General features: G+C 43.3%; 1 protein-coding gene across 2 annotated transcripts in view; it reads left to right on the top strand.

Annotated features, from left to right (window-relative positions):
- Positions 1–23,653, top strand: part of CD5L (CD5 molecule like) — a 237,494-nt gene that overhangs the window by 9,289 nt on the left and 204,552 nt on the right. For both annotated transcript variants that reach the window (XM_069200525.1, XM_069200526.1), the window contains exon 3: positions 9,728–10,045. In XM_069200525.1, coding sequence (XP_069056626.1) covers positions 9,728–10,045 — 318 coding nt within the window. The remainder of the gene's footprint in view (positions 1–9,727; positions 10,046–23,653) is intronic.

Below are 23,653 nucleotides of genomic sequence, written 5' to 3'. Positions count from 1 at the left end.
CGTGCTGCAGCCTGCATTAAGCAGGTCCTGAGTTGGACGGGGCATCTGTTGTTGGGAAGAACAGTCAGTGGGGAAACCCAGTCGGGAAAACTCTGGCAGCAATACCCAGGCAGCTGCGGTGTCACTGGATCAGTCTGGAATAAGCAGGAACTAGGGGCCACAGGCAGGTGCCAGGCTAGGTATCCAGGTTATTACTGATGTGGTCATGCTGCGGCCTGCATTAAGTAGGTCCTGGGGTCGGTGGGGCTTCTGCTGCTGGGAAGAACGGTAAGTGGGAGAACTCAGTCGGGAAAACCCTGTCAGGAAAACCCAGACTCCTGTGGTGTCACTGGATCGATCTGCATCAAGCAGGAACTGGAAGCCACAGGCAAGTGGCAGTCTAGGCATCCAAGTGCAACTGTAGGGAAAGTGTTAGATTTTGGAGCGGTCAGAACTACTATTTCCACTACAGTGTAACCAACAGTGATGACAATGTTAAACTATAGCAAGCTTAGATTTAATTTTCCTTACCCTAAATTATTACAAAATGAAATACATACATACATAAAATAAAAAAATATAAGATATATTTCCATGCACATAAAAAAGATTTACAACAATATTTAAATTAGAAATTTTAAAACCTGAGAAAAGGAACATACAAAATTACACATGAAATTATATTATTAAAATATATATTTATAAACAAAAGATTACAAATACTTACCACCCTATTCCCCTAAAAATTCCTGCAAACACAAAAACTAATTAAAATTCTAAAAAAAAAACACATACACATTAGTTTAGAAAATAATATCACTATAAAATTAATTATTTTATAGAAACCCTTAAACGTTATGTAATTAATGTACACCTAAATTATCTAAAAAAGTAATACAATCTATCATCTAGTTAACTAATTAACCAACAAAAAGTGTTACCTTATTTTTAAAATAATCTATTAAGTACATAAAATAATGATTACATCATTAATTATCTAATTTAAAAATTAAAAGAAGGAACAATATTTAATCAATCAAACAAAATGTAAAACCTTCCTGCCAGATTCCCCTACAAATATATTAGCAAATAAAAAAACAAAACCACACTAAATGATAAACACACTTAACATGAAAATAATAACTGACAACACTAAAAACGTATAAACCTGAACTATGTACATGAAAAAAACAATATTATGTGCATCTATATTTAAAAAAGGGATAGAAAAGTCTTTCAAAAAACATTTTCTCACCTTCTTTTTTCTTGACATCACAATATTTTGTACTTATTTTTGTGTCTAAATATTTTTTAATATATATTTTAGCGAAACACCACAGATTTCACCTATGAAATAGAAATTCGAGAATTGGTATTTACTTGCTTCCCAATTTATAAAGATGAGCTGTGAGTTTCTACTAGCTCAGAAATTATACTGGCATGACTGATAAATAGGACAGTCAACCTTGCTGGTCAATAAACATTGGTATACATTTTGGTATGTCTGAATTTCTTTTACTAGCTCATTGTCAGGCAGAAGACACATTCTACCCACATTATAAGAATGGCTGATGTTCTGTTTCTCTGTTAAGATATGTATGTTATTAAAGTAACACAATTTGCAGGTAAGTGGAAACAATACTTCTTTATTTAATCTCCTTCTGAGATTGGCATTGCACATCAAATGGCTGCCGTAATAGTTACATGGTAGTTACACCACCAACTTTCCACAGAAGGAGCTAATAAAGGAAAAGAGGGAGAAGGAAAGAAAGGAACAAAGATGGGGAGCGAAAGAGAAAAGAAAGAGAAAAAAGGCATGGAAGAGCAACTTGGCACTGATGACAATATTGGATCATAAGGCAAAACATTTCAAAATGTGTGATAACACATGCAAGTTATACAACACATCCACTTTCATCAACATATAAATCAGTAATTTTGGACAACCTTCTATGATGGAAGTCTTACCTGGTGTGCAAATTTCACACGATCAGCCGCTGTCTCTTATAGCACATGCCATGGGTATTTCAGATTGTTCTGTAGATGGCACAGTGGGATCTCTGCAAGCAAATTGTCTGTCTCCTTCCTACTGAGGTTCACAACAGCAGAGTTGGAGGAAGAAGAGTGTTCACATGGTGTCACAGAAGTCTTTCCAGGCCTGAAGAACCCTTAAACTCAGGTAATAAAATAACTGATTCTTCGCTAGACTCTTTGCCCATAAATATGCTCTCAATCTGCTGGAATAAGTTGTTGTTAACCTGGGATACCCTTTTCAGATTGCATTGTTTACCATCTTGGGATATGACACTTCTCTTATTACCTTTTACAACTTTCATGGGCTTATAATACTTACTACTTCCCTTCTTTGTTAGGCAATACAGACAAAATCTGGGATCTACCACCTTGTGGTGTATGTCATATCTCACCTTGGATTTTTACTGGTGATGCTGTACTGTCCTTAAAATTAGTTCAGACCTCTTCTTCGTGTTTATAAAGCATGACGGATGATAATTGGCTTTGAGCCACCAAGGGTAAATGGATGACATAGGTTTCCTACAGCTCAAAAGGAAGAAAGGAGATTTGCCTTTAACTCAATTTGTAGAAATTCTGGGGCCTGTTTACAAGCCCCTTGCACTTCCTGTGTGTCACTTTTTATGTGGGGAAAAAGTGATGCACCAGTGGCGCAAGGGGCTTGTAAATAAGACCCTCTGTGTATCCGGATTGTGTTTCTGATGGCTACCTCAAAGGGGACACCTTCAATTAGAGCCATGTGCACACTGTTTTTGAAAAACCTATTGGATCACTCAACCATACTATTACATTAGGTGTCAGACAGTTCTGTTTTAAGATGCTTTATCTTGTGCATGTTAAGAAATTCTGTCATTTCGGATGACACAAACTGTACCTCATTATAAGTCGCAAGGTACCAAGGGAATCTTTTCTGACTGAAAATGTCAATAAGAAATTCAATGACTATTTTAGCAGATATATTCCTGAAAACATTACTTCTGGCCACTTAGAGTCAAAATCTATTAAAACTACATGTCCCCAAACTTTTGCCACAGTGTGGTGAGCCATGGAACATTGTACACTGGAGGAACACTAGTTTTACATGAATTGTCAGATGATAAACAAGTGACACAATTTCTCACATGACATTTAGCCTGGATACCCATACCTGGCCATTAAAAATGGCTGATCAACAAGTTTTTCAAACATGACATGTCGAGGTGCCCTTGGTGCCCTTATTTCATAAGATTATCTCTCACACTATCTGGGGAATACACTTTACTTGACATTGTGAAACACACACTCTCCAAAAACACTAAGGGGTCTCATTTTCGATACTGGTGGGCTGACCGTTGGCCCCCCAGCCCTGTGGGGAGGAGACCGCTGCAGAGCTTGTGTTCTCCCCTGGCCCAATTACAGTGTTTCCAGTGGGCTGACTGGTGGAAACCTCTGTATTTGGAGGTTTCCGCCCATCAGCCCAATGGAAACAGTGTGGCACCATTGGCCTCAGCTCCTCATGGAGCCGAGGGCAATGCTGATGGACCCCCATGCACCCTGGGAATGCGTACTGTCTGTTGTAGCAGACAGTGCGATTTCCAAGGGTCCTGGGCTAGGGGGAGCCCTCAGCACTGCCTGTCCACCAGCCTTTTCATGGTGGGGACCCCGCCATGAAAAGGCTGGCAGAAAGGAGCTTCGTGATCAGCACAGATGTGGCTGACCACTTCTCCAACTGCCACTACCCTGCTGGGATCCATGATCCTGGCTGTGGCAGAGGTCCCCTGCCTGTTAAACTGTCAGGGTTGTAATTTGCCGGTCGGACTGCCAGGAGTGCGGCGGTCTGACTGCCACTGTGGGTACAGCGTTCCTAGTGCCCTAAGTTCATGTGATACCTGCGAAAAAATAGGAGGGCCTTTTCGATTTTTAATATCAGTCCATCCTTTGCATACATATTTATGGACTTGCAGTAATATGACATATTTCTCGTTCTACAGCCATTTGTCCTCATTCACTCCTTCTCTACTTTTAGCACACAAATGACTGAGACACTCAACTACTTCCATCTCATCGTCCATAAAACTTTTGGACTTAAAATTCACCTGAGGCAGTCTGAATAAATGCTCAGCGGTTTGGTCGGTACATCCTTGTATACCCAACGAACATAGAAATTATACTTTTGGAGTTTTGAGCTTGGCTGCTCAGACATTGCTGCACAAATCTCCTGTGGGGGACAAAATCTGGGTGAGAGGCTTGTGATCAGTATGAAGAGAAAAAACATAAAGGGGGTTATTCTAACTTTGGAGGAGGTGTTAATCCATCCCAAAAGTGACGGAAAAGTGACGGATTTACCACCAGCCGTATTACGAGTCCATTATATCCTATGGAACTCGTAATACGGCTGGTGGTATATCCGTCACTTTACCGTCACTTTTGGGACGGATTAACACTCCTCCAAAGTTAGAATAACCCCCAAAATGTCTAAAATAGTTGACTGCCCACACACATGCCACAAATTAGTGTTCAATCCCAGAATATTGCCTGTCAGTGTCGTTTAATGTCTTTGAGGCATATGCCACTCTCAGTAGGTTCATTAGGTGGTTCACCTTTATGTTATAAACATTTTTGGGTGGACCAAATTGCATGGTAGGGCAGAATGGAAGTGAAAGGAATTATGAACTGTTACACAAATCAACAAGGTCTAATGAGTTGGGAATTACACTGGAGCAATATATCAAACAGATAAAGCACCTGTCTGGGGAAAAGCAGATGTGATGTAGATATGTGTGACTTCCTGCAGAATATGTGGCACAGCAGTGCTGTTTAGCTGAAATGGCTTTTAATGAAGTCAAGAAAGTGCACAAAACTGTTGTGAATCACACACAATGTTGAATGAGGGTTGGTGCCCAGTATTTATGATCTTGCTTGTTTAGAATAACCACATACAACTTCACCGTCCACAATGGTCTCCCATAGAAAAAGTAGACTGAAATATTTTCACTTGAGACAATAGCAGTGTCGTTATGTATAGTCCTAAATTGTGCAGATGGTGTTGAACAAATGTTGGATGGCAAAGCTCAAAACTCTGCCGTACCTGAACAGGTGTTGAGAAGTTGAAGTACATGCCTCAAGGGGAGGAGCTCATCTGGAGACTTCAATGTGTTCTCTTAGAACTTGCTCATTGAATAACTTATCCACTTCACTTCAGAGCTCGTTAGGGTTGTTTTGGCTATTGCAGTCCGATCTGAGGAAATTATGGTGAACAGTCACTTCATCCAGTTCCTGATCACCAACTAAAGTAACACACCACAATTTGCAGGTATGTACCAACAAGACTTCTTTATTTAATCACCTACTCAGACCAGCATTGCACATCAAATTGGCCGCCATAAAGGTCACACTGCAATTAGACAGCCAACATTTCACAGAAAGAACCATTAAAGGCAAAAAGAGGTAATGGAAGGAAAGAACAAAGAATGGGAGCGCTAGGGTGGATTTATTCTCAATAATTAATGTTTTTGACGTTTGTAGTTCAGGGGTGGTGTCAAATACCATGGAAGATGTGTGCACCATATACAAGGATTTTTTAACTCCATTGTTTTATGAGTGGGACTCATCCTAATTCATTTAAAACATGTGTAATGAGGTCTCAATGCAATGTCTTTGAAGGCAAATGGACAAGCAGGTTTTCCAAATGTTTCAGCTTCTTCAAAGCATATATTGGGTGCCATATGTGCAAGAAAATATTCTAAGTCATTCAAGATCATACTGAGGTTCAATTTCCTATATTCTATTGGGAAAGAGATGGAAGTCCACTTATCATAGGCTGCCAATGAAAAAAAAGTCTACCTTTTCACACTATTTTTCTGGAATTTATGAATATTTCTAAATCTATGAACACAGCTATGTTGTGTGTCGCTTTTAATGCTGGGACGAAAGTTCAGTTATTTTTGTACCTGAACACTCTTGAGTTGTACTAGCACTATAATGTCCGTCTGTTGGTTAAATGGTGGGGTGTGAGCACTGGTCAAGCAGCAACCACAATCCTAGTCAGAGCAAGGCACATGCAACCCCCAAAATAACCTGTGCTCCCCTCTGGTATTGTGCAACAGTTCAAACAGTAAAACTGTAAAAAAACCAACACAAAATAGATCCCACACCAGATTAGAAAAATAAAGTTGAATTTAATAGGTAAAACAAGACACAAAATAACAAAAATCCAATAAGGAGAAACAGAGTTGTGAATTTTTAAAGAATAAACTGCATTGCAGTGCCTAAAAGCATAAAGCGCCAACCTCAGCTGGACCAGAGTAAAATCAAAATTTCAACTCAACTGTGAAAGAGCTTGGGTAGAATACAGTCCCACATTAGTGCAGCTGAAGGTTTACTTTCTCAAGTTTTGTGTTAAGAGTCCCGTTCATGTTGGCGAGGGTTGGAGAGGGACCATGGAGAACGTTGCCAGTGGTTGTCGGCGTGGCACTAGGAGCAGGCTGTGTGTCGCAGATGGACAGGCTGGAGCTTTGCAGTGGTGGTTCCTGGGGGTGATTGATGCTTGCCCCTCTGTGCAAAGGGACTGGCTGGTGGAAGCACGTGTTAAAATTCAGTGTGAGTTGTGTGGAGGTTCTGGTGCGAATGGGCCCCTACGTGTGTGCAAAGAGCCCAAAAGCTTGATTTAAAGAGCCTCTGAGCCCCACGAAGGGTCAACAACCTAAGAGGCACCACTTGGAGGTCAGAACCTTGCTGCAGCTACGTCCAGGAGCTCGTTGTGGAGTCTTTTTTGTCTTCGATACTCAGATCAGGAGGCCAGCAGACTAGCCTTGTGAGCCACTCTGGGGACCTGGGTTAAAGATGAAGTTGTAGGCCCAATCCTGCTTCCCTAGGCAAAAGAGCAACAGGCAGCAGGTCATTATAGGTTGCTGTATAAAAGGAGTACACAAAGCCTAATTGCAACTACATCCAGTCATATGACCACAAACAGGCTGCAAGCATCAAATGGCTAAGGCAGGAAAATGCCAACTTTCTAAAAGTTCAATTTTTAGAACATTGTTTTAAAATATGACTTAAACATAAGTTAGGATCCTACATCAGGATTCCAGAGACACCACACATGAAGCAATTATCTCTTCTCATTTGCAAATTACACTTATAAAATGTCATTAGGTTACTCCAGTGATATCCTATTGGAGAGATAGGCCTTGCAGTGGTAAAACATAAATTCAAGTGTTTTTCACTACCAGTACATGCAAAACTTAAAGGTAAATGTCCAACATTTTAAATACACTGCACCCTGCCCTTGTGCTCTCTCACTCCGGAGACCCTGTTGTGTCTAGGGGTTCATCTCCCACAAGTTGCGTCCCCTAGAGGATTTTCCGATTGAGGTATCATAGGCATTTCTAAGCTGGGAGATGTACTCCATGTGGGAATGCTGAAGTCCTTTCAGGACTTGGAAGAAGAGTATGACTTGCACAGTACTACATTTTCCAGTATTTGCAGCTATTTCATGCCCTTTTTCCCAATTCGTTGATGGAGAACATCCCTGAGTTCTCCCCAAAGGAGGCTAAGATCCTCCTTACAAATCTCACAGATTATAAACTATCTGACATATACAAAATGCTGATGCACAATCTCCCGGATCCGATGGATGGGTTTAGAAGGTTGTGGGAAGGGGAGTTGGGGAAGATGAAGATTGGAGGGAGGCAGTAGAGGCCCCACAGGAGGCTAACATAGCCTTACAATTTCATTTGATATAGCTAAAGATACTCTACAGGATTTATCTGAGCAGAACCTGCTTGCACCGCATGGGGCTCACCACTGCTGAGAATTGCCTGCGGCGTGACATCCCACAGGACAACCTACCACATACATTTTGGCATTGCTCGGAAATGGTCCGCTTCTGGGAGGGAGTGCTGGGTCGTCTTGAGAGGGTGCTGGGTTGGGCCATTCACCGAGACCACAAACTCATTCTCCTTCATATTACAGACAACTGGGGTGGGGGGGAGGACACGATACCAGAGGGCACTTCTATGGCTGGGATTGGTGGCAGCCAATTGGGACATACCTAGAGCCTGGAAGGCAACTGGGGCCCGCTGGTGGAGGTATAGGCCACATGTAAGGACCACTGTATGGGGCTGGAATGTCCAATGTATCTATCTACAGGCTGCTCCAAGAAACATTTCAGGATTAAGAAGGATTGGGTGGACTATAGGGGGATACAGCTAGAGCCGTGTACCGACGAGCCATGGGCACCCAATGGGAGATTAAAAATGCCAGGAGGGGATGCCACCCACATGGCAACCTGAACAAAAGGAGTATGTACTATTATACTGTTGTACATGGCTTTGGCGGCTGGTGTGTTATGAAGCTCAGATGGATTCAGGGAAGGTTGATGTATAACCATGGTACTATATCACTAATATTATCTGGTGCATTTTCTTGCTCCTGTGTTGTAAAGCCAATAAAATGTTTTTCCAAAGAAAAAAGGAAGGGTTGGGTCAGGAAAAATGTTTATTTTGCTATATCAACATTCCAAGGTAAAACTGCACACACGGGCTCTGCAATGGCAGGCCTGAGACATGTTTAAAGGGCTGTTTGAGTGGCTGGCACAATCGGTGCTGCAGGGCCACTAATATCATTGAATTTACAGGCCGTGGGCACATTCAGTGCACTTTATTAGGGATGTATAAGTAAATTAAATATGCCAATTGTGTATAGCCAATGATACTATGTTATAAGCAGAGAAAACAAGCACTGATTAGCAGTGTTAAAGTGAACATAGTCCTTAGGACAACAAAATAAAAACCAGCAAAAATTAGGAGGATGATAGCAAAATAGTTCTTGTTTATCTGCTATTGGCCATCATAAGTTTGGGTAAAGCCTGAAGATCATGCCAGGGCAAGCCAGCAACATTAATAGAATGATCTGTGCATCATATTAATAGTTGTGATATATCATGCCAATTTTTTTTTAAGTAGGAAAGTTAAGGGGTGAAAATGAAAATTAAAGAATATTAGAGCACTGGAATGTTCAGCCCTCCATTGGAGACAATAGAGTAGATCTGGGCTTCTAGTGGCTGGTAAAAGCCTGTTGTCTCAATATTCTAATGTTCATAGCAACAGCTGTGAACAAAGACCTCATGGAGCCCGCAGAGATTTCAACCCCCTCAGGCTACATGACGCCTTTATTATTTAGAACGCTCTGTCCTCTAGGAGTAGAATTTCCTAATAGCCTTATAGTCTTCCGTAGCTGGGCTATACCAGCCTTTAAAGGCCTGCTCCCTTGTTAAAGGCCCTCACCTTCATGTGGGGCCTTTAACACTGGAGCAGGCCTTTAATGGCCGGTACAGCCTGCTACAGAGGGCTACAAGGCTATAATAGGGAGGTCACAGAAACTTGAGATACTCCACAACATAGTATGATTGGAATGGACTGAAACTCGTGCAGAGAAATACTTTGGTGCCCTTATGTGAGAAGGTGGGTTATTAGTTTGGGTAGATTATAGTCCACCTCAAGTAATAAGGTAGTCGTGTATGAAATTTTAATAATGGGGGAGTATTCTGAGTGATTTTGGTAATTTTGTAACTCTTGTTATGGGAAACTGCAGAAAATTATGCGATTATGCCCGTTTGCGACACCACATTTAGAGAGAGGAAGGAACAAGCAAGGACTGTACAACGCGGGGCTGCATGAGTTGGGCTTGCCATTTGAAAGTTCCTGGTATGATGTTCATTTATTTCTTAATTTTACAGAGTTTCAGGTGAGGCTGACTGACGGATCCACTTCCTGTTCCGGTCGGGTGGAGGTGAACAAGGATGGACGCTGGGGAAACGTGTGTGACGACGGCTGGGACATTAAAGATGCACAGATCGTATGCCGCCAGATAGGCTGCGGGGCAGCTAAGCTAGCGTCTGCATCTGCCATGTTTGGCTCAGGTTCAGAATCAACTCCAATTTTAATGAAGGATGTAGAATGTTCAGGGACAGAAAATGATCTGGGACAATGCCAGCATGAAGAAAACGTCAACCCTCCCTGTGACCATTCAGAAGATGCAGGTGTGATTTGTGAAGGTAATACCCTTCTTCTGCAGGAGTACTGTTATGTTTTTATAATTTTCTGATCATAGTTTCCCCATATCAGTACATGTAATATTAGACGACTCGTACCTTCCTTAACTTATTATAGCTGAGTTGTGGTGCCACACAAATACTGCACACAGGTGCCAAAGCAAACGGCAGAAAAATATTTAATGAAATATGGATTCATTTATGTGAACATGCTTTCTCTGACGATTCATAGTCATCAATTTATGGAGTGAATAAATGCTTTTTTTGTTACATAATACTTATTTTAAATGTTAAAACACAGACCATCTTTGCATCAGAAGGAGTTAGGCAGAAATATTTAGATGATGAGGGAGTAAACATCTTTATATGAAGATAATGTAAATACAATGCCCCTACAATATATAACATGCATTTGCAAAGACAGTAGATTTGGTTGTAAGTGCCTGAGTCCTTTATTGTTCCCATGTGGAACAGGATCAAGACTGATTTGCATATGGGTGGGTCCAAACTGGGGTGGCATGGTGAGCAAAATATAATGGATTAAACCCAGATCTTTGTGACTGGGGGTGAATGTTTCATTGTTCAGCATTCTGTCCATCATCTGTTTTTTTTTGCTTCAATCCGTTAGAATGGGCAGAAACACTGGAAAATATGAGATTGAGAATAGTGCATTTGATGTATGTAGGCTGAAGGAATGCTACTATTAGTTCTGAAGTAGAGCTTGCATATCTAGGATAGCATAAAATTGCACTTGGTTTGCCTGAGTTAAGATTAAGGGGATGATTATGAGTTCGGTGGTCTGACCACCCGAACTCCAATACAGGGGTGGTGAGTTGGCCATCAAGCTGGCAGCCTCACCACCGCCATATTATGATGCTTCCACCTGGCTGACCAGCATAAGTGTCATATTATGACATTCTCGCTGGTAAGCCCGGTGAAAACAGTGCAACAGTACTGACAATGCCGTCACACAAATGCATCCTCAACACGCTCAGGATGCGCACTGTCTGCTATTCTGCACTACCCATAATATCATCGCAGGCAGTGAAGGAGCACCCCTGTGGCTCCCAACTCTGCCTTTCCGCCAGCCTTTTCATGGTGGGGAGAGGGGAACCCCCGCCAAGAAAAGGCTGACGGAAAGGAAAGTTGTGATCAGCATGGCTGTTCCGAACTCGCCACTGCGGTGGCTGACCACGACTTTGACCACCAACAACCCATTGGGATCCCTGATCCTGCTGGTGGCACTTGTCTCCTGGCAGTCCGACCACCAGGATCATAATCTGGCAGTCAGAACACCAGGATTGTGATGGTCCGACTGCCACCGCGAGTTTGGCGATCTGAGGACCGCCAAACTCGTAATGAGGCCCATAGTCTTCTAATTTCTTTTTGTTGGAATGCACATTGAAGTGAATTTGTTTTTGCCAAGTGTTAATAACATTGTATTGTTTTCATGTATAAACAGTGAATCTTACAACAATATATTCGCAGTGATACCTAAATTGCTAATTTAGCAGTTGAATCAACTTAACATTGTAACTGTTCCTCCTACTGTACGTAATGGCTCCTGTATAGACATTACACTCGGTATAGAGTGTAGCACGTATTAAGTGACATTGTTTTGTTCAGGACAGGGATTATTGTGTAACAGGTTGTACAATCTTTATACTTAACCTTTATATCTTTCCATCTTGAGATGGAGTTGTTGTTAGATCCGTAAGCATTGCTTTCCAACCTCTTAAATCATCTTCTAGCTTTTCATCCATTCAGGTGTGTTTCATATGGATTCCTTCAGCAGTTGCCTACTCCACCATATCTCCGGCCCATTCCAAGTATGCAGGAGGGTTGGGACCCAACATTCATATTGCTGTCTGTCTTTTCACCAATGTTAAGCCCAGCAGCACAAACCTCTTGCTGAGTCTTTTCTTAGGGGGAGTAGGAATAAGGCCCAATAATGTTTGTTTAGGTTCTAGTGGGAGCACCCAACCTGATGCCCTGTTCAGATTTGTAAGGACCTGTTGCTAGAATGAGGTGACCTCTGAACACATCCAGGCTATGTGTATAAAGTCTGCCTTGGATGCCCAACATTTTGGACATCTGTCTGAGCGTGAAGTTTGGATTCTGCTTAAAGTTACTGGTGAAATATATGTTTGCTGTATAAAGTTATAATTTGTTAAAGTAAACTGTGTGTTGGTGGTGCTCATATATACTCTGTCATGAAAGTGCTCCTAGTCCTGTGGAGTCAGATGGTCTGGGATCACCTGATCCCACAGGCCTGCACTGCAAGAGGCAGATGGGGGAAATATGCATGTAGTGCTTTACAAAGATGAGACATCAAATATCAGCCACCCACCATGTCTAATAGATTGGCAAGGACCATGGATTGGTTTGGGGCCTCTGGGAATGTCGGCTAAATATCTTGTTCTGCAGCTGAGAGCTTCTGGTACTGTAGATATTGCCCTGGTCCCAGTGCAAAAGACTCCACCACTTCTACACATGCTATGAAGCAGTTCTCTGTATAAAGATCACCCAGTGTGAAGAAGCACCCCTCCCTTCATCTCTGGAGCGACATATGGTCTGCTAATTTACAGAAGGGCTTCAATATCCCGATGCTAAGCTCTGGATGGAATGGGGCTCTTTGGAGTACCCTCTTCATGGCCTCCTCCCAGAGCTGAGTCACGTGTCATACTATATAAGGTATTCGGGGGACCCTGGAACCATCCATCAGCAAGGCAGAGAGTGAAAGCGCCGCACAACTGCCATCCAGTAATCTAGCCTCTCAGGAAACCAGATTTGAAGCCTCTTTCCTCCTGCCGGCCATGACCTTTTAAGGGATAGTCAGAGTGACCCGCTTCCGCCCATTCACCCACAACACCACAACCATAAGTGTGTCACATGTTTAGAAATATCACCAGGGATTCTTTTTGAAAGTTCCCTGTGAGCCATATAAACAGCGTGGGAGTAGTATCATTTTCAACAGTGCAGTTTTCCCCATCATCAAGAGTGGTAGGTCCTTCCAGAAACAAACCGATTCTCGGACTCTCAATGTTAAGGTCTAAAAAGTCTGTCTCACTGGGAGCAACATAAGTACCCAGGTACCGGAGATCACGGAGCTCCCATAGAATTTCCGTTAGGTCTTCCCGGTCGATGCCTACAAGAGATCCCAGAGGATATAATCTGGACTTGAATTACCCGGAGGCCCGGAGGTCTGAGATGGCTCCAAATTCATCCATTACTTGCATAGGAATAGGGTCTGCTAAACTTGGATTACTGACATAAATCAGGGTATCATCTGCATAAACGGAGACAACATGCATGGTTCTCCCAATTGTTGTCCCCCAAGAATTCATGATCTCTGCCAAGGGTTCAATCGCAAGGGCAAATAAAAGGAGGGAGAGGAGGCAACCCTGTCTGTTGCCCCTGCCCACTCAAACATTTCTGATGTCTCACCTCCGGTACGGACCTCTGCACTAGGGGCTGTAGACAGTAGTTGTAACCATTATATATAATTGGGTCCTAGTCCAATAGGTTGCAGAACATGCCAGAGGTAAGTCTAGTTTAGTGAATCGAATGCCTGTTCAATATCTAAACAGGCAATTGCAAGCTTCTCAGCTCTACGCATTGTAGTATGATAAACATGTGCAGGCCTTCTCAAATTATGTAGGGTATTATGTTTAGGAATAAACCCTGACTTATCCACATGTACTAAAAACGGGAGGTGGGGGGTGCAATCTATGAGCGAGGACAGTACTGAGGAGTTTGACATCAATATTTGAAAGAGAAATGGGGCAATAGGTGGAAGCGGAAGCAGTGTCCTTGGATCTGTGGATCTGTGGACCTGTGGATCATAAGGATTAAGGCTTCTTCTAAGAGTTTATCCACCATCAGCTCTGTGTATTTGCGGTAAAATTCAACTGAGAGACTGTCTGTCCGGGGAGCTGAGCTGTCTTTAACGAAAAGATAACCACAAGAATTTCTTCCTGAGTTATGGGTTCATCTAGGGCCCTGCTATCTTCAGGAGAAAGTTTGGGGAGATCGGCTTTATGCAGGAAATCATCCATGGAGGTAGAGGGAGCGCTATTCTGACCTTCATTCACCTTATTCATTGTACTTGGAAAACACAATTTATGGCTCGCTGGATATAAACTGGAGAGCCCGTAGCAGTATTTAGGGTAAGGATGGGTGCCTGGGTTTTCTCCTGTCTGACCAAGTGACCAAGTGAGCAAGCATTGCACACATTTTATCAGCCTCGGTGTGCAGCCTTTGTCGGTAAGTCGTAAAGGTGAATTTTTCAAGGTGGCACCAACCATTAAGGAGCTCTGAACGTGTGTCTTTCCAATCTAGCAGATCCCCCGAGTGAGTAGACAGTCAATTCTCCATCTCCTTTAAGACCTGTTCACGTTTTTGAATATCTTGTTCTAGTTGCTGTCTGACCCAGTAACTAGTCTTAAGGCAAACACTCGCAACACCACCTTCATCGCCTCTCAGTCCCCCGCACAGTGCTCGGGGAACCCTATTTCTCTTGAAAATAGCATGCCATTGTGTCTCAGACAGTCTCTGTAAAGGAAGAGTCAGTGAGGGCCTCAGGATGGAGGCACCATGTAGGGATTAGTGTGCAGGAATTCAGTTGTCCCAGTGTCAGTAAAACTGGCTAATGGTCCGATAGATATTTGGGAAGGTAAGTGATTATGTATACCCATTGTGCCAAAGAGTCCGATGTCACAGAACATAGTCTAATCTACTATAGGTACCAGTGGTGGGACTGTAACAGGAGAACTGTTGGTTATCAGGAAATCTAGTCCACCACATGTCTGATAGATTTAACTCTCTCATAAGATCTCGTAGTGTCTTGGTCATGAGTGGTTTAGTGGGGTGTCGGGCGGTAGCCGATCTATGTACCTTTCCAAGACACAATTATAGTCTCCGGACATTATCACTTCTGCCTCTAAGTATGGGGAGGCAACCCAGGTAACATTCTTGAAAACTTCTGGGGAGTCATTATTAGGAGAGTAAACATTGATAAGGCAGACTTCCCTCCCATCCTGCTTACCATACACAATGACTATCAACCGTCTGGGTCCAGGACATGCTGTCTCTGGGAGAAGGGTACCAATGAGGCCACCGATATGAGTACTTCCCGGGCAAATCCGGAATAGAACATAGCATAATCCTGACCCCTCCAACGTTTACGGAGGAACGGTATACAATTACCGCAAACATGAGTTTCCTGGAGGAATGCAATTTAAGTCTTATAACATTTTAAATAGGCATATACTCATCCCCTTTTTCTGGCTGGGCAATGCTTCGGACATTCCATGTCATTAATTTAGCTGTATAATCTAATATGGGAAAATTGTTTCTGTCTTCCTATCAGTAGGGACTTATGAGATTTCTGTCCGATGCAGGCTGTGGGGCTTACGTCCTGAGCTAAGTAGAAAGCTATAACACACAAGAGCCATACTATCCAGTGTACGATAACCATTTCAATGAAACTCCCTGTATTCCATCCCAACATCCGCAGCCCTTGGGCAGTTGAGATATCCCCTCCCTCCGAGGGTAACCAGTGTTGGGGGAAGGCATCAGCCACCCCATTTACCAACTATAACAATAAAATGAATTAAATCAAGATAATAATGAGAACATAAAACAGAAGCAATAATGATTGCTTTTCTTTCAGGAGTTGTGGACAAGAAAGGGAAACAAAGTCTAACCCTCAAGCATCCCCGTCTCCCCGCACCATCTGTCCTACAGCTGCCCATGATCCTATCTATGACCCAAAGTTAGGAGCTGAACTTATAAGGACAGAAAAGTCATTGTCAGGATATCAATGACCAACCAAGATTCACATTCTACCACTTATTTCGATGTAGAATAGTCAGCCATTAAATTTCCCCTCAGTACAGGCATTACCTAATTTAAGTACTGTTTAAAAAAAGGGGTCTAGGCAATGCAGTGTAAAGTACCAAAAGATGTGCCCTTGTGTATTTCTGTTAGTTGTTGCCAGTGTCCTTACTGGGGAACATCTGGTCTGTGCCATCACTCAACAGTGACACCTGGAAGGTCAAAGGATCATCCACGACTTGTAGTGCGCCATCAGGGCTGACAGTAATCCTGTTTGCTGGTTGGAGGCCTGTCTTTTGGTTCTTTTGTTGGTTTCCCACGTTTGGTGGACAGGCCCGACTGTCGCCGGTTCTGCGAGGGCTGCCGCACAGTCCCAGTGGCACTCCGAGGCAGGGTTTCTAGTCAATCATTGGCTTCCACTAGAGAGTAGAAGAACATGATGGATCCTTCATATTGTACCCAAACAGGAGGCCGTACATTAGGTTATATCCTTGCAGTCTCTGTTTTACTGCCACAAAAGTCTTCCTCTGTTCCTGCACCTGTAGCGTGTAATCTGGAAAGCTGGAGAGATGTGCACCCTGGTAGGATGAAGGGGTCATGCTTCCTGGTGCACTGAAGAATAATGTTTTGATCCCAAAAATTTAAGAGACTGGTGATAATAGCCCACGGCAGTGCCCTGGGTCTTGGCGCAGGTGCCAGCACCCAGTGGGCCCTCTCTATATTAAAAAAGGTTGAGAGACGCTTCAGCTTGAGAGTAGTTGTAATCCAACCTTCCAGGAAAAGTTCAATGGAAGGCCCCTCAACCCCCTTGGAGAACCCTACAAATCGGAAGGTATTTCTGCGAGAGCAGCCCTCCGAGTCTTCAACATGATTGTTCAGTTGGGTGGTTAATTTCTGGAGGTCCATAACAGTGGTACATAGAGTGCAAATTTCTTGCTGAAGCACTGTGACATTTTATTCTGTCTCTGTCACTCTCTTGGCCACTTTGCGAAGGTCAGCTCAAAGCAGACGTCCATGCCACAGTTTCTATCTCATTTAGCACCTCAGTTTTTGAGCTCTGTATCGCTACCATTAAGTCTATTAACAAGGGTGGCACCGATTCCAACCCATTGAAAGGGTCTGCACCCGACGCAAATTCTCCCTCTGGTGAGTCAAGGGCATCATCTGGCAGGCATAATTACTTATTTTGTTAGATTGAGCTGTTTTGGCATTCTTGTCTTTCAACATGATGTTCAGGGAGAGTCAGACACTCTAGAGCTGCAGGTTTATAGGCCAGCTGCCACAGCCAGGGCTCCCGCAGTTCAAATATGCAACACCCTAAAAGCTACTGATTCCTGGCAGAGGACACACCCAAAGGAGTACGGAGCACCTCGCCAGAAACAGTATTTTGGCATATGCATTATATGAGGGTGCCGAACAGGCCCAAAGGCTTTCCCCCCACCCGCACCCCAAACCTCTGGTACTGTTGTGCCTTTTCTCTGGAACAGTCTCTGGGGAGTTAGGTTTTAATAGAGGTGGTATCCTGTTCTTGGTACTCTCACCTCCAGAAGTGTCCTCTCCAGAGGCAAAAAGGGGAAGCTGGCAGAGGATCCCCCACTGGTCAACCAGACTCCGGGACTAAACGCAGAAGTATTTGGGTGTAAAGAGGTCCTTCCTGGTTGTTAATTGTTAAGCAGGCAAACCCCTCTGAATATCCCAGGCCGAGATTCAACCAAACCGGTTTCAGCAACGGTTCAGAGGCCTCTCCTGAGGCTGATTCTCACATCCCCTAGAAATGTTGCAGAGGAGACCAGCAGCCCGTCTTCCCGTCGCCGTCGGTGCCTCTGGCAGCAGGGTATCACTCACGGCTCCTGCCCCACTCTACTTGCCGTCCTGGACCAGCACAGCAACACGCACTCACCCTGCGGGGCAGGTGGGCAAAAGCAGGGGGCCCGAATGGCAGCTGTGCTGGCATGTCAGGGGGCCAAACTGGATCTCCATCTGCAAGGCCGCAGCCACCCAGTGAGCTCTCCTTTCCTCCTCTCTTTCTCACCCACCGGCCTCACCACTCATCCCCTGATTAGGCATACAAGTCTGTGTCTCCTGGGGTGTCGTGGTCGTGCCCAATCCCACCTCACTCCTCCTCCCCTCGGCACCAGGCAGAATCCCTGGACTCCATTGGGGAGACCCAGGGTGCAGCAGAGACCACAGGGACCGGACCGGCCATCCTAGCACCCTCAGCAGAGCACTGCCATGTCTCCTTCCCAGCAGGCCGCCACTCTATCAGGATATAAGATGGTGCCACTCACTCAAGAGTCGCCAATAGTCATCTCTCAACGAGAGCAACAGGCCCCTCTGTGTCAGGCAGGGCTGGGGAGAAACGGCAAGTGACCCATGTCTGTATCAGAACAGGATATTTCTAGGATTACTTATGTTTAGGGTGGGAGCTGCACTGGGCACGTCTAATCAGCCATCTTGCCTGTCCACGCCAAATTGAAGTAACATATTCTGACAATTGCTCAGTGTATTTGGTTCTAGGTTTGTACCAGCACTAGACGGTATGAAGGTAAATGACATTGGACAGTGATATTGTGGCAATCGTTTGGAGACAAAAATTGAGTAAATTGAGAATGTGTGCTCACTCAGGATTCGGTGATGGAGAGAATGTCCAAATCGTGTTATGAAATGATTCTGGAAATTTCAGAATGATGTTTATTGGATGACCTGTTGTTTAGTAGCATGGATATTAAGTGAGAGTTGGTACTTGGGCTAGATGGCATCCAGTTGTGAATACATTTGATACTTGTTAGATATTGGGTGTCTAGTTGGCAGAGATATGCACCCTGTCCAAGTAAAGACCACAATCCTTATCAGGGTAAGGTACAACACAACCTAAATTATCCTATGCTCATCTTCAGGTAGCTTGGCACAGAGCAAGCAGGCTTAGCTTAGAAGGGAATGTGCAAAGTTTTTTTGCAATAACTCATACAGTAAAACAGTGAAAACACCATAAAAAGTACTTCACACCAGTTTCAGAAAATAGCTAATGTTTATCTGAATAAAAAAAGACCAAAACGACAAAAATCCAATATGCACAAGTCAAGATATCACTTTTTATAGGTTTAAATGAGTCTCAGTCTTTAAGACTCAGTGGTTGTATCCTTTTAGCACACAGCACCGGGGATGCATCACAAATTAGAATACAGAGGTGCCACAGAGGAGGAGATGCATCAATTTTTCTGCCGTGGCAAAGGTGATGCGTCAAATCTTTCCACGCTGCAAGGTGATGCTGTAGTTTTTGGAAGATTAAGTCTTTGATAGCCCTGAGACCTCAGAACAGAAGGCAAGCTCAATCCAAGCCATTAGAGAGCACTTGAGGAGGAAGGTAGAGTCCTTCCAGCAGAGTCAGGGGTCAGCAGGCAGCAGGGCAATAAGCAGGCCAGCAGTCCTTCCAGCAAAGCAATCCAGATGAATCCTTTGGGCAGCCAGGCAGTCCCTCTGACAGAATCGAGTTGTAGGCCCAGAAGTTTCTGATTTGATAGGGTCACAGACCCAGTATATATACCTAAAAGTGTCTTTGAAGTGGAGGAAACCTCAAAGAGTAGTTTTGAAGTGCACACATTCCCCTTTCAACTCAGTCCTTTCTGCCTGAAGCCCTGATGGGGGTTATCAGTCCTTTGTGTGAGGGCAGGCCACTGCCCTTTGAAGTGTAAGAAAGAGCCCCTCCATACGTCCTGCCCAGGGAACCCCATCAGCATGCAGATCCTGTCTTTATGGATGTCTGGGTGAAATGCACAAGAGGGGATGTCAAGCAGCACAGACCAAACGTGGATTGAGAGAGGCTGTAAGGCACAGTAAGCACAGCGAAATGCCTACTTCCTAAAAGTGGCATTTCTGAAATAGTAATGTAGAATCCAACCTCACTAGTAAGTAGGATTTCTCACTACTGTGCCAACCATACCAAATATGAGAAGTCTATTCTTCTCAGATCGGAAATTACTACTTAAAAGCATATAAGGGGATTTCTAAATCTGGCCTATGAGTGGAGCAGACATTACAGTAGTGAAAAGCAACTTTGGGAGCTTTTCACTACCTGGACATTTAAAACTAAAAAATGCATGTCCTGCCTTTTACTTACTGCCTTTTACTTACATAGCTCTCTACTCTATGGATTACCTAGGGCCTACCTTAGGGGTGATATATGAAAGGAAAGGAGGATGTAAGACTTGGCAAGTCGTTTTAAATGCCTAATCGAAGTGACATTGAAACTACACACCCAGGCCAAGCATGGCAGACCTGAGACATGGTTAAGCGGCTATGTATGTGAGTGGCACAATCAGTGCTGCAGGCCCACCTGTTGCATTTAATTTACAGACCCTGGGCACATCTAGTGCACTTTTCTTGGAACTAAGAGGTAAATTAAATCCACCAATTGGGTATGAGCCAATGTTACCATGTTTAGGGGAGAGAGCACAAGCAGCTTAGCATTGGTCAGCAGTAGTAAAGTGAACAAAGTCCTAAAACCAGCAAAAAGAAGATTAGAAGGTTTGAGGGGGCAGGCAGAAAGTTGGGGAAAGATCACCCCAAGGCTGTCAGATCTAACAGTACTGATGAGGTTAATAATTTAAAAGATAAAAACACAATCTGGGTTCCACCAGGGACTGTCTGGATTTCTTACTTGTGGTATGTGTAATTTAATTTTAGACTGCAATATCATCCCTGTGTTTCATTAAATAACTAACTAGATGCAGTGTGCACAATGGACAAATCATCAGCCCATTCCACTGTTTTTAATTTCATTTAGAATTAAAGATGATTGGAAACCCGGTTCTGTAAGTTGTCTGGACAGCCCATTCAATGGCTGCCTACGTCAGGTTTCTTGCAACATGGAGGAATAGATCAGGTTGTAGACTATTGTGTGATTTATTCTTAATAGTTGATGCTGTTGAAGTTTGTGGTTTAAGAATGGTGGGCAACTCCAATAAAAGATGTATGTGCTACATACATGATATTTTGAACTCCATTTTTTATGAATGGGGAGTCAACACGATTTGGTTGAAACATTTTCTTAATGAGGTCTCATTGCAGTGTTTTCATAGCAAACGGACAAGAAAGCTTTGTGCAAAATGTATTTGAGGGGCATAGATGCAAGAAAATAGTATAACTCATTCACAATTGTTCGATGGATTCAGCTTCCTATACTTTACTGGGAAACTGAAGAAATGGAAATCAACTTACTCTAGGCTTTGAATGGAAAAAAGCCTACATTTCCACACTATGTTTCTGCGATGCATAAATAATTCTAAATCTATTCTCACACCCATGTTGTTCATGAGGATTTACGCTAGAACAAAATTCAGTTTATTTTTGTAATCCAACACTCTTAGAGAATAAGAGTATTGTTTTCCTATGCTCATAATGTATATCACTGATCGGTTAATATTTAAATAGTTCTTGCTCATAGCTTCTGCAGGAGCATCATAAATTTGGGTAAAGCTTGAAGGTCATGCAAGAGCAAGACAGGGACATTAATAGAATGATCTGTGCGGCACATTAATGGTTGTTATACACCATGATAAATATTGTTTGAATTAGGCAAGTTAAGAGGTGAAAATAAAAGTTAAAGGACAATAGTGAGATCACAGACACTTGAGATACTCCACAACACAGTATGATTGGAACAGACTGAAACTCCTGCAGAGAAATACTTAAGTGCACTTTTGAGAGAAAGTGGGTTATTAGTTTGGGTGGATTGTCGTCCACTTCAAGTAATATGGTAGTCCTAACGTAGGACTGCGTGAAATGTTAATCATGCTGGAGTAATCTGAGTGATTGTGTGCTATTCTTGTGACGTGAAACTTCAGAAAATTATGTGATTATTTCTGTTCATGTAATTATGAGTAAATTGGCACAAAAATCTTACCACAGGAGCACTAGAACAACGAAGTTAGCAAACTTGAGCGGCTGCTAGCTGTTGTTTGTATTCGCTAGTATTTAGTGCTATTTTCTGAGCAAAAAATATATCCTCAGGTTTATTTTGGATGAAAAGGTTAATTTTGAGTTACACAAATATCTTTAGATGTCCGGGTACAGTACTTGCATAATTCTGTGTGATCTCATGTAATTTTCCTGTAATTTCATGTAATTAGGCACAACAAATTCCAGAAGTTACACCCAGCCTATAATAAGGTCACTGTTTTTGTTAGGTCCACTAAAGTTTTCAGTAACTTCAGCTTGAGTTCAACCTGAATTAACTATAGCATAGAGCAGCAGGCTTAATTTAAGAAAATGTGTAAAGCGTTTAGGAGTACTACAACAGTTAAATAGTAGAAAACAAATACATAAAAAAATACCACTCCAATTTATACACGTTGATTATAATTTAATGAAATAAATTACACCGAAATTATGAAAATACACCGGAAATATGAATTTTTAAAATGTTAAATGAAAATAGCATCAATAAGCATTGCACACTAACTGTGGTCACCTGGTTGCGCTTAATTGCTTAATTGGAACCTTGCTATGTTTTAAGGCCGGCTGCGAGGGAGTGCAGCTGGCTACAGAAACCAGGTTTAACACAGTCAGAAGTTTTACCTTGTGCCTTTGTCTCTGGAATGAAAGTCTAAAATTTTCAGCAGTGGAAGAAATTCAAAATTTATTTCCATTGAAGGTCCCTTGCCTGCAGGAAACTTTTGGCATCTGCTTCCAGTGAAGATCGCTACTCTCTATTTTAGTGACTTTTTGGGAGCTCGGATTCCTTCAGCAGGAAAAATTTGGAAGCTGTAGCTGAACAACGCTCCATGAGTCCGGATATTCTCTCAGCGAAGTTCTCCTAAATGCAGAAAAGCTCTGAGCAGGAGCCACTCGAACCTTTGTCCCAGTGGCAACACACCCTCATTGGATTAACTTGGCAAGTTTTTCCCAGTCCTCAAGGGGTCTGTGGAGCCAAAAATGTCCTAATTCCCAGTTATTTCATGATGCTAGGAGGAGTGCACTTTGACACAGTCAAGGATTCCAGTACTTCAGGAACAACAATTGGGGGTCAAGAGTCACTCCTGTGGAAGATACCGGTCGAGGGCAGGTCCAGTTGGAACTAATCAGCTGGTTTCTTTAGTTTTTGTAGCATCCTACATTAACAGGATGTCAGCCAACTGAACCTTTTATTCCACTTCTTTGTTCTACCTACGAGTGGAGAAAGTTCAGCCCTTCAGGTCTCCCCACAAGAATCACCGGCAGGTGCAGTCCTTTTTCTGAATTCCATGGGTTTAGCAGTCTTCTGAAGAGGATGCCAGGGGGGCAAAAGTATGCCTGGCACTAGCCTGTGGGTAGAGGAGACTCCTTGACCCTTCCTAACCATAGGAACTAAGTCCCAGAGGTAACCCTATCCACTATTTCAGTGGTTCCTCTGTGCCATACTGCAAGCAATCCAATAGTGTCCATTTCTGCCCACATCTATGATGGTTGAACCCTTCTCCCTGGGTGTAGATCTTATGTGCCCCACCCTTCCCCAGAAGTGTGCCCAGAGAAATTAATAAACCCTCCTCTGTAGTCATTTCAAATAATTTCTGGGGCAGCTCCTCTAACACTGGGATTGATATCTGACTGACGTAGAAAACAAAGGCGGTCATTCCAACCCTGGCGGTCAATGACCGCCGGGTTGGAGGACCGCGGGAGCACCGCCGACAGGCCGGCGGTGCTCCCAAGGGCATTCCGACCGCAGCGGTAAAGCCGCGGTCGGACCGGCAACACTGGCGGTCTCCCGCCAGTGTACCGCCGCCCTTTGGAATCCTC

Source organism: Pleurodeles waltl, chromosome 7 (genome assembly GCF_031143425.1).
Source record: "Pleurodeles waltl isolate 20211129_DDA chromosome 7, aPleWal1.hap1.20221129, whole genome shotgun sequence".
NCBI lineage: Eukaryota > Metazoa > Chordata > Amphibia > Caudata > Salamandridae > Pleurodeles > Pleurodeles waltl.
This window is presented reverse-complemented; position numbering and strand designations above follow the sequence as displayed.